A 12,739-nucleotide genomic window follows, 5' to 3' on the forward strand; every position below is an offset into this window, starting at 1 on the left:
AATAATAATAATAATAATAATAATAAAAGGATTGGCTTTAACTCTTTTAAATCTACTTTTTAAAAGTCCCTAGTATTCAATAAATAAGAGTATATAGTTGGGCAGTGAATCTTGATTTCTGTTTTTGTTCTTTCATGAGGATAAGAAAACAAAAGAGAGTTTTATTTGAATAAACTTACAAGCTTTTACAAATGGACTAGTAAAGGGAAAGTAAAAAATGCCTTACTTTTACTAAGAATAAGTGCAACAAAGTAAAGAAATTTTCTTATGTGTTAATAGTATACTTTTTCTAGGACAGAAGGAAAAAATATGTGCATTATTTGGGAAAAATAATATATCCTTTTCATAAGGCACAATTTTCAAATAAAACTTTTAAAGAAGATAGGTTTGATTTTTTACAGTAAATAGATTATTTATGTGTGTATATAATCTATATATTCAATACTAAATCCTTTCTCTCCTCTCTGACACACTATCTCAACATTTAGTTAATAAACTAGCTTTGAAACAAATTATTTAAAACAACTGAAAGTTTAATTTACTAATAATACTAACAATAATAAAACAAGGTGGTAAACATTCAAAGAGAGTAAAGATTTCAAGCAATTCAGGAGTTGAGGTCATAACTGCAGAGCAGTGGTAATGATACAGTTTCTATGGCAACTGATTCACTGGAGGGCTAGACCTCTGTCTAAGGTGCTGTCAGTGTATGTAGAGTTTCAGTGAACAGAAAGTCCCAAAGAAGGGTCTGTTTCTACCTAATCCAGTTTTAATTGAACTCTAGAGACTTTGAAGTGAAGCCTCAGACCAGGCCTATACTATTCCAATAAGAAATGAACCCCTTGCTTAGTTAGGCCTCAGCTGCTTTTCAGTACTGACACCTTTTCCTAATGAACACTTAAAGAAATATTATTATATAAATTTCAGCTAGTAATTCCTTAGTTAAGAGATTGCTAGTTTCTATTTTAAATCTCAATTTTTTTGGCCCTAATTGTGGAATTTTATTTAATTTTTTAAAGATTAGGCTAGTTTTTTTGTGTGTAAGATTTTAATTTTTGACACATTTGGCAATTTTAAATAATTTTCTCTCATGCTGTTTTTTCTTCTCTGTTTTAAAACTTCATTAGACTTTGTCATATTTAACTTGAAAAGCATATCATTATACATTCAGTATGTTACCATTTATATCAGGTTTGAAAACATACAAAGTGATGTATGTTATTTATGGATATGTATGTACTAATAGTATAAAAACTTACATATAGGAATAGTACATATACATGATAACCTTAAAACCAAGGATAGTGATTGGCTGTGACAGAGGAAAATGGGATCTGGAAGGGTTATGCATGTGAAATTTTAACACTGTCTGTAATGCATTTATCACTTGCTTATGGATGTATAGAATAATATGGCAAAGTGTTATGATCTTATAAGGTTACTGAGTAGAAGGTGCATGGAGCTTATGTCATTTTCTTTACTACTGAGTGTTTTTTTTTTTTTTTTTTTTTGAGACGTAGTCTCGCTCTGTCGCCCAGGCTAGAGGGCAGTGGCGAGATCTAGGCTCACTGCAAGCTCCGCCTCCCAGGTTCACGCCATTCGCCTGCCTCAGACTCCCAAGTAGCTGGGACTACAGGCGCCCGCAACCGTGCCTGGCTATTTTTTTTTTTTTTTTTTTTTTTTTTTATAGAGACGGGGTTTTACCTTGTTAGATAGAATGGTCCCCATCTCCTGACCTCGTGAACCCCCCCGCCTTGGCCCCCAAAGTGCTGGGATTACAGGTGTGAGCCACCGCGCCTGGCCTACTACTGAGTATTTCTGACATTGGAATAAAACAGATTTTAAAGGACTATGACACTTGCTGTGTTTCAAGCAGATCTTTGAATAACCATACTGTTTACTGTTTAAGGGAATGGAATATAAACGGTATATTTTGTTTAATCACAAAACTGTTTCAGTACATTAAAAATCTTATAACAATGCTGTAGTATACTCATTTCTCCTAGTAAATGGAGTAATCTAGAATATGATTAAATCTTTAGTTGTATGATCATGACTTTGCAATGAGTGGATTCACTATTATGAGCAACAGATGTTATTATGTATTTCTATAGATACAAAGGGTAGAATTTTCAGAGCAGTGTGTGATATTCCTAACTTATCAAAGAGTTTAAAAGATTTTTGTTTGTTTTCCTTTGATTTTCCTCTTCCCTCTTTAACCCAAGTGAAGGAAAATTTTAAGCAGTTAGTTGGGTTCTAGTTTAACAGATATTTCACCCTTTCTTAAAAATGTGGCAATGTGGCATATACAATGGAAGCTCTATTTTTGGATTAGAAAACCTGGGAATAGGTCAGATTCTGCCACTAACTTGACAAGGAATTTTGTTTCATATATTTAACATGTCTAGGCCTCGTTTTTCTTTTTTTTAGAGACAGGATCTCGTATTCTTGCCCAGGTTGGAGTGCAGTGGCGGAATCACTTACTGTGCCGTCGAATTCCTGGGTTTGAGTGATGTTCCCATCTCAGCTTCTTGAGTAGCTAGGGTTACAGGTGTGTGCTACCGCGCCCAGCTAATTATTTAATTTTTTGTAGAGATGGCGTCTTGCTATGTTGCCTGACCTCAAGCAGTCCTCCCATCTTGGCCTCCCAAAGCTCAGCAATTAGCAGTGTAAGCCACTGGCCCTGGCTCTTGTTTTTCTTATGGATACACTGGACTATAAATGTTGCAGAACATATATTAGATTCTCTAATATTTGGTAAATCCAGGGTAGCAAACTCAAGTACCAATGGAAACTAGGTGGATAATAGTAAATGAGTGAATGCTCACGTTACATTAGTGAATAATAATAATTGAAGTGAAAATGGTACCAAAATGGAGAGTGCATTGCCAGTTGTTACTGTGTGGCATATAGATGCAGGTTTGCCAGATACCCTAGTTTTTCTTGAGAAGACAGAAATACGAATATTTTTGCAAATATCTGTTTTCTCAACTATTTTCAACCATGTGAAATTTTGTTAAAATATCATGCGGGTCAAATATGAAGTGAAGGTTGCCATACATTGATTCATTTAGTCAATCTGAAAATTGCCACTTTGTGCCAGATATTTTTCTAGGCATTGGAAGTAGGGTATATTCAAAGTCTTTGCTCTAATAGAACTTAGATTCTAGTATTCTAGTGCTGAAGAGGCAATAGACTAGCAAGCAAATATTATAGTTTCAGTTAGTAGCCAGTTGTAGTGGCCCATGCCTATAATCCCAGCACTTTGGGAGGCTGAGGCAGGAGTATCACTTGAGCCCAGAAGTTCAAGGCCCCCTTGGGCAACATAGTGAGACCTCATCTCTACAAAAAAAAATGTTAAAAGTTAGCCAGATGTGGTGGCACATGCTTATGGTCCCAGCTACTCGAGAGGCTGAGATGGAAGAATCATGTGAGCCTAGGGGGTTGAAGCTGCAGTGAGCTGTGATCACACCACTGCACTCCAGCCTGGGTAACAGAATAAGACCCTGTCTCAGAAATTAAATTAATGTTTAAAATTTCAGGTAGTGATAAGTATTATGAAGAAAATCTGATAAGTTTGGGGTGGGATGAGTTGTTAATAGAGTTACTGGGGTTTAGATCCTGTGGCTTCCCTGCAGAGGTGACATACGAGGAGAAGTCTAAATGTGAGACTGATTGAACCATGTGGAGATTTGGGAGAACATTCCAGGCAGAGTGGAAAACAAGGACAAAACAAGGCCCTGAGGAAGAATGAGCTGAGCTCATCAGACAGTCCCAGATATGAGGCTTTATGCAATTATAAAGAGCTTAAGAGTTTATTATATATGTCATGGGAAGTCACTGGATGCTATTAAATATAGGAATGATGTGATCTGATTTATATTTTAAATTTTGAGGCGAAGGGTCCTCTGGTCATAGTAGACTTCAGAGGTAAAAATAAAAGAGAGAACAAATGGAGGCCTCTGAAGACTCTGGGGCCATAGACCAACTGGTGGCATGTCTGATCAAAGTGAGCGAAAGGGATACATGCAATCTCTGAGAGTAATATTAATATTTTGTCCTCTCTTTTCCTGTTCATTTACCTTTATTTTACATAGGTTTTGATTATATTATTGAATTAATAGGATTTCTCTGTCATCCATTTCAAAACTGCATGCATGATTATCTTGTCCTTTGAACTTTTTGTTTTGTATTTTCAAGAAACACTCCCCCTTAGAGTTATATCCGTTTTATTTCTAGATGCTATGGTGTCAGAAATAGAATCATTTTTGTAGAAAGACTGAAATACGTACTTACTGACTTAAATAAGGTTTATTACTCTTTTTTTCCCCCAAAAAACTACATTCTGCATTGAAGAATGTAGATTTATTTGCCATTAGGATTTTGAAAATGAAAATGAGTAAAGAAAAAACAGTTTGAGAAGGATAAATTTTTACTATTCTTTATTTTTTCCTCTTCGCTCATCCCATCTTTATTCCTACAATGCAGTATCATAATCAGATGTTTCATTTGTAATTTTTAATAGTGGTTACTTTTGAGAGATATATCTTAATTTTTTAACTTAATTTGCTTTCATAGAATATCAGGTTTTGATAGCAAAGGCATCTCATTTTCTTATGTATTATGTATAGTACAGGTGTAGAGAAATGCTGAGTCTGGTTTTCCCTTAACGTTTTCACAATTAAGCTTTTGAAATGAACTTTTGAAAACAAAACTTGAATAACAAAGCAACAAAGTGGCTTAGGACTAAAGACAGGATTACTTTGAATTGGCAAAGCATTTTAAGCAACTCTGTCCGTCACTTGGGATGACAAGAATTGTAACAAGTTACTCTGACAACCACCTACCCCATAGGGAGATTATGCTAAGTTCATTTGCAGGTTTGTGTTTAGCTTTAGCTAACAAAATGATACTTAACCTCTATATAGTCTTTGCACTTTCTGAATGAGTGACTGTTGCCTTAACAGTGACCTTAAAAGTGTAATTTTGTAAAGTTATGAACTTAATATATTTGTATTATAATGTATGTAAAAGCATTATTGGGCAAATTATAATCATGTGAAACTGAATTGTGTATTTGATTTATAAGCATATATGGCCTCTTTTGAGGTCTTTTTGTTTCTAAGATTTTATCTGAAGTTTCATGTTTCATAATGTGGTTTAAAAATCAATCAGTAAATGATGCAATATGTATTTCCTCAGAAGCAGTAGATTATATCATTGTTTTTAAAAGCCCAAATATATACTTAAATGTTTTATAATTTTACTTTGCTTTTTTATTTAAACATCTTTTCCATAAATTAGTTTATTTTCTTCATCTCCAAATTATGTCAGTAACTATTAAATCCTTTTCTTAAAATTATTTTCTTAATAGGGTCTTTTCTATTTTAATTGGGGAAAGAAACAACAACAAAAAACAAGTATTGTTACTTACCTGGGATTATTTTTTTCCTCATTAGATCCTGGCCTATACAGAAGGGCTGCATGGAAAATGGCTGTTCACAGAGATACGATCTATCTTTTCTCGTCGTTATCTTTTGCAAAATACAGCCCTGGAGATCTTTATGGCAAACAGAGGTAATATGTTACAGAAGTACATTGTTACAGAGCTAACTTCCATCTCTTTAAGATTTCATTTTTGAACATACCATATTGCTTCAATTTAGATAGTAATTTGTAGCCTACCCTCTGTTCTAGTGACCTCTTTTTTTGTACCAAATGCTTCTTCATGGTTTTTTCCCACCTTGATTATTAATAGAATCATTTGTAATTTTTTTTTTGCCATATCACAAATTGATATAAGGCTTTATAAACATAAGGAATACATAACCATTTAATCGGTTTGAAGAGGAATTTTGATGTCCTGAGCATTGCTTTAATGCTTACATTCCTTCTGGAAGGTGGCTGCATTTGGGGGAGAGGAGAGGATGATTTAACGATTCTAACATCTTTTTAATCTCTTGTCTGATATATTTCGTTTATAAAGGAACCATGATAAAATGATACTGAACTGTTCTGTTTGCTCTGTATTTCATCATTCTTGAAAATTGAACTAAAATTTAATTTGTGGTTTTACAATGGAACTTGGTGAAATCCATTAAGACAAGAAGGGGAGACAAGTTGAACTTGAAGGAAAAGCTTCATTTGGTATGGGTGGAGGCATACAATGGAATATATGTAAAACCTACTGATTTATTGTACATATTCCTTGTATTATATATACAAGGTTTGACGGTTATTTTTAAAGGTACACATACCTGCATATATTCCACACACACACATCTTGTTTTTCCTTTATGAAATTATTTGTCTTTAGGGAACACAAATTTCTTTGGGAAAATATTTTTCCCTTTCCTTTTTGATCTCCTCCTGGCACATACCTCTTCTTCTAATGTAAACATTATTCTAGGCAAATAATCAAGGGAATGTTTCATACTTTATTTCAGTCCGCATCCTTGCTGTCCCAAAGGGGCTTCAGTCTTAGAATATTTATTACTTGCTCATCCTCATTCATTTTCTTTCTTTGAAATTTCTTATGCATGCTTGTTTTTATATGTGTGTTTTTCTGTTGCCTTTACCTCATGGCCTTGACCATCTGCCATAACCTATGATGGTTTTTTGGTCTCTTTATTTTTTCGCCCTGAATTCAGTGTAATAGTGGATATGTAAAGGAGGCTTATTTAAAGTATACATACACACACACAGATAAGAATATATATAATATATATTCATATAGATAATTATATATTCTTTGATTTTAACCACAGAGGAAAATTTTCCTTCAGGTCACACATTGTTTTGGATTATATGAACATTTGCTCATTTGAACATATGAAAGATAAACATATAGACATTGTAAAAGACTGTTTTAAAATGATTGAAATAAATGTAACCGATTATTTCATAGCTATATTGGTGGTTTTTTAGTGTTAGTTGTTTAACTATATGAACTTAAATTTTTAACATTTGTTTCTAGAAATTCCTAGAAATACCTTTGACTTGCCAAAATTCATTTTTGTAAATTTAAAGTTGCAGCTTCATGTCACATTATCTCAGCTATCATTATCATTATTATTATCATGTCTCATAATCTCAACTTCATGTCACATCAATGCAACATCAACTGTTATAACTCCTAATAGTATTTAGGAAAGAACTGTCTATGGTAAAGGAGTTTATAAGTGAAATGAATATTACCACTGGCATATTAATACTAAAACTTGATATATACCATATAAAAGGAATGTAGTAAGAATTATAATAGATACCTGCATTAAAAGTAAATATTTTATTGGACCAAGGAGTCAGTTTTCCAGAAGGGAAGTTATACTGTGTTCTGATTTTTAAAAATTATTTGTTGTAGTTGCTGTAATGTTCAACTTCCCAGACCCTGCAACAGTAAAGAAAGTGGTTAACTATCTACCTCGTGTTGGCGTTGGAACAAGTTTTGGATTGCCTCAAACCAGGTACTGTTTTATATGAGAAACTTAGGGAAAGTGATCTATCTTAATAGTTGTATTAATTAACCAGTATTTATATTCTTATTAACATTGATCTGTGTTAGTGTTCTCACTTATTTCAAAATTTATAACTTTCTGTTTTATGTTTCATAGTAAATAATGATTATTAGTATTTTATTTTGACTGAATTGCATTATAATGTACTGTTTTAAGTTTTCTTTTGACTAAACTGCATTATAATATACTGTTTTCCCTAGTGTATGGTATGGTGTCTAGCAGAGTATATATTTAGCAAATAATCATTAAATAAAAGATTACTTAACCCTACCCCAAGAAAAATGTATTTTGTAAGATTTACTATTTATCTCTTTTATGGAAAGTTTAAATACTAACCTTTCAGGAAAGATATTTATATGTATATAGATATAGATATAATTGCTATTCTTTTCAAAGATACATATATAATATATATCATAATGGTATATGTGTGTATAAATATACACACACACATGATATATGTCATAATGGTACACACACGTATAAACAGAAATACCACATGATCCTGCAATGCCACTACTGGGTGTATATCTAATTGAAATGAAAACAGTATGTCAAAGAGATATCTGCACTACTGTTTTCATTGCAACATTACTCCCAATAGCCAAGATACAGAAATCAACCTAAGTGTACATCAGCTGATGAATAAAGAAAATATTGTTGTATATATATGCGATGGAATACTACTCAGTCTTTAAAAAGAAGGAAATCTTGTTATCTACAACAACACAGATGAACCCAGAGGACATTTTGTTAAGTGAAATAAGCAAGACACAGAAAGACAAATATTGTGTGATCTAAATATGTGAAATCTAAAAAAGTTAGACTCATGGAAGTAGAGAGTGGAATGGTGGTTGCAAGGTTAGGGGTGGGGTGACTGGGGAGATGTTGGTCAAAGTATACAAAATTTTAGTTAGGAAGAATAAGTTGAAGAGATCTATCCTACAGCGTAGTGACTATAGTTAGTAATAGCGTATTGTTTTCTTAAAAATTGTGGAGATTATGGTCGGGCACGGTGGCTCAAGCCTGTAATCCCAGCACTCTGGGAGTCCGAGATGGGCGGATCACGAGGTCAGGAGATCGAGACCATCCTGGCTAACACGGTGAAACCCCCGTCTCTACTAAAAAAAAAAAAAAAATACAAAAAAAAAAAATTGTGGAGAGTAGATTACAAAAAATGATAAATATATGAGGTAATGGATAAATTAATGTGCTCAAATTAGCTATTTTGTGATGTATACAAGACAAAAAAATCATAATTTTTATTGGGTTGCTAATAGTCTGAAATATGAATATACCACAATGATTAATTCCCTCATTGGTGAACATTTGCTTTATTTCCAGTTTCATTGTTATGAAAAATGTGTGGTGAATTATTTATGTATTTTTTATTTGAACGTTTTATGACCAATGTCTTGTTTATAAAATAATATAATAAAAAAATTTTGCTACCTTGAAGTATTATTTGCCTAAGCTATATAATTTAAAGGAGGAAGAAACCAAATTGCATAAAAAAGCAATACTCATTTATGTACTGCCTAGAAGAAACCAACTCTTTTTTTTCTTTTTCAGTAGGTATTTTTTTCCAGCTTTATTGAGTTATAATTCACAAGTGTAAATTATATATATTTAAGGTCTACCTCATGATGATTTGATACATATATACATTGTTAAATGATTACTGAATTCAAGTTAATTAACATATCCATCACCTCACAGTTACGTGTGTGTGTGTGGTGAGAATACTTAAAGATCTACTCTCTTAGCAGTTTAAATATGCAGTTTAATATTATGAACTATAATCTTCATATTAAACATTAGATCCCCAGAACTTACTCATCTTACAATGAAAAGTTTGTACACTTTGACCACATCTCCCCATTTCTCCCACTCCTCTGCCTCTGGCAACCAAGAAACCCCATTTAAATATAAATACATTTATATGTTAAAGGTAAATGGACAGAACAGAGGTATACCATGCAAACACTACCTTAATAAAAACAGCCAGCTAGTCATATCATTACTATATTAGTTTTCTAGGGCTGTCATAACAAAGTACCACAAGTTGGTTGAAGTCCAAAATCAAGTTTTCATCAGTGTTGGTTCCTTCTGAGGGCTGTGAGGGAAGGATCTGTTCCAGGCCTCTCTCCTGGGTTTTTAGATGCCTCTCTTCTCCCTATGTTTCTTTACATTGTTTTCCCTCTATGTATGTCTCTGTCCAGGTTTCCCTCTTTTACAAAGACACCAGTGATGTTGGACTCGGACCCACCCTGATGACTCATTTTAACTTGAAAATATTCTTTCTGCAAATTGTTACATTCTGAGGTACTGAGAGTTAGGTCTTCAGCATATGACTTTTAAGGAGTCATAATTCAACCCATAACAATTACCAAATTACCAAACAAAGCATTATATTATCAGAGGAAAAAGTGACATATCATAATGATAAAAGAGCCAGTTCATCAAAACGATGATCTTAAATGTACATACATCTAAAAATAGAACTTCAAAATTCATAAGACAAAAATGGATAGAAGTGGAATGAAATATAGACAACCTCTCCCTGTTATGTCAGTAATTTAGAGAACAGGCAGACAAAAAATCAGTAAGTGTACTGAAGACTGGAACATTATTAACCACCTTGATCTATGTCACATGTATAAAACATTTTAGTCAACTGCACAAAATACATTCATTTTAAATACACATAGAACATTTATCACGTTGACGATATTCAGTCCTAAAACAAGCCTCAAAATGTTCAGAAAGATTGAGATCTTGGATCTCTGGTTAATTACAAACCAGAAATCAGTTACAGAAAGGTTTTTGGAAAATCTCTTGAGTATTTGGAAATTAACATACTTCTACATAAAACATGGGCCAAAGATGAAATTACAAGGGATATTGGAAGTATTGTAACTAATTGAAAACATAACAGCACAACCTATAGAAATGTTTAACATGAAGGTAAAGAAGTGCCTAGTATAGAATTATAGCATTAAATGATTTTATTTAAGAAGGGAGAGGGGAAACGGGAGGGAAGGAGGAGAGGATCATTGCCTAAAATCAACTATCTTAGCTTCAGTCTGAAGAACGTGAGAAAAAAGAGGAGCATATGTAGTCAAAGTAAGCTGAAGAAAGAAAAAAGTAGTAAAAATAAATGATAGAGGAAAAAATCAATGTAATGAAAAGATGTCTCTTGACAAGATTGATTTTGTATTAATAGTAAATATCTAGTAAAGACTTATGCAGAAAGAGAAGACACAAAAATATCGAGAATAAAGGAGGGAACATCACTACAGATACTGCAGATATTAAAAGAAAAATAAAGAAATATTATGAACAAATTTATGCTACTAAATTAGACAACCTAGATGAAATAAATTCCTTGAAAGGCACAAGCTATCAAATATCACTAATGAAGAAATAGTTAACCTTAATAGCTCTACAAAGGAAACTGAATTGTAGTAAAAGACCTTACCTCAGAGAAAACTTGTAGTTCAGATGAATTCTATCAAATGTTTAATGAAGAAATAATACCATTTCTACACAAACTCTTGTGAAAAATAGAAAAGGAGGTTAAATTGCCAACAACATTATATGAGACCAGCATTACCTGAACACTAAATGCATGCAAAGACATTTCAAGAAATGGGAACTGCAGACCATCCTGATTGGAATGGAAGAAATGAAATAGTCTTTTTAGCATATATTCTTGACTGTTTATGTGGAAAGTCCCAGAGAATTTATGAGGAAAAAAAAAAGCAACAACAGCTGTTAGAACTAATAAATGAGTTTAGCTGTTCATAGCATACTGGTTCAATATACAAAACTCAGTTTTATTCCTGTATGCTAGCAATGAACAATCAGAAACTGAAATTAAAACTAGTGTCTAAATACTATCAAAAAATAAATACATATAGATAAATTTGAAAATGTATGCATAAGACCTACTCACTGAAAACTATAAAACTGTTTTGGAGAATTAAAACTTAAAAATGGAGAGTTGTACTATACTATGCTCATGGATTGGAAGACTCAGTATTATTGAGATGTCAGTTTTCTCCAAAATTGATCTGAGGTCCAAAGCAGCCCTATCCAAAATCTGAACAGGCTTTTTCTTTCTTTCTTTCTTTTTTGTTTATTTATTTTTTTTTTTTTTTTGAGCGGAGCCTCGCTCTGTCCCCCAGGCTGGAGTGCAGTGGCCAGATCTCAGCTCACTGCAAGCTCCGCCTCCTGGGTTCATGCCATTCTCCTGCCTCAGCCTCCCGAGTAGCTGGGACTACAGGCGCCTGCCACCACACCTGGCTGTTTTTTGTATTTTTAGTAGAGACGGGGTTTCACCATGTTAGCCAGGATGGTCTCAATCTCCTGACCTCGTGATCCGCCCGTCTCGACCTCCCAAAGTGCTGGGATTACAGGCTTGAGCCACCGCGCCCGGCCTCTTTCTTTCTGTTTTAAAGAAATTGGCAAGATAGCCAGGCATGGTGGCTTACACCTATAATCTCAGCACTTTGGAAAGCCCATGTGGGAGAATCACTTGAGCTTAGGAGTTCAAGACCAGCCTGGGCAACATAGGGAGACCCCATCTCTATTTCTTTTTAATTTAAAAAAAGGAAAAAAAGAGATTGACAACCTGATTCTAAAATTAAGTGAAATTGTAAATAATCCAGAATAGTTTAAACAATTTTGAGAAAAAAACAAAAGACTTAATGTAAAATTACATTCTTTAGGATAGCTTGTTATTTAAGGATAGACTCATGTAAACCAATGGACTGTAACAGAGTTCAGAAATAGACTCAAACATTTATGATCCATTTGATTTTTGACAAAGATGTCAAGGTATGTCCAGGGGGAAAATAATCTTTTTAACAAATGATGATGAACAATTGGTTAGCCATATCTAAAAAGAAAGAGAACCTCACCCGTTACTTTACATATAAATTAACTCAAAATGTAACAGAAAAAAATGTAGTGTAGACAAACGTAAGTGCTAAAAGTATAACTTCTTGAAAGAACACATAGGAGAAAAATCTTTGTGACCTTGAATGAGGTAAATATTTCTTAAAATCTTTAATTGATTTCATTAAAATAAAAAACATTTGCTTCAAAATGCCAACTCTTAAGAAAATGAAAATATATGCCACAGACTGGGTTAAAGTATTTGTTCAACTTATGTGTGATAAAGGACTTACATCCAGGATATGTAGGAAACACGCTAT

The 12,739-nt window shown here is 33.3% G+C and overlaps 1 protein-coding gene across 1 annotated transcript in view; it reads left to right on the plus strand.

The window, feature by feature from the left end:
• LRBA (LPS responsive beige-like anchor protein) overlaps positions 1-12,739 on the plus strand; it is a 621,489-nt gene that overhangs the window by 557,605 nt on the left and 51,145 nt on the right. The window contains exons 41-42 of the mRNA XM_017871033.1: positions 5,460-5,577; positions 7,364-7,466. Coding sequence (XP_017726522.1) covers positions 5,460-5,577; positions 7,364-7,466 — 221 coding nt within the window. The remainder of the gene's footprint in view (positions 1-5,459; positions 5,578-7,363; positions 7,467-12,739) is intronic.

This window comes from Rhinopithecus bieti, unplaced genomic scaffold, assembly GCF_001698545.2.
Source record: "Rhinopithecus bieti isolate Rb0 unplaced genomic scaffold, ASM169854v2 scaffold_3878, whole genome shotgun sequence".
In the NCBI taxonomy this organism is placed as follows: Eukaryota; Metazoa; Chordata; class Mammalia; order Primates; family Cercopithecidae; genus Rhinopithecus; species Rhinopithecus bieti.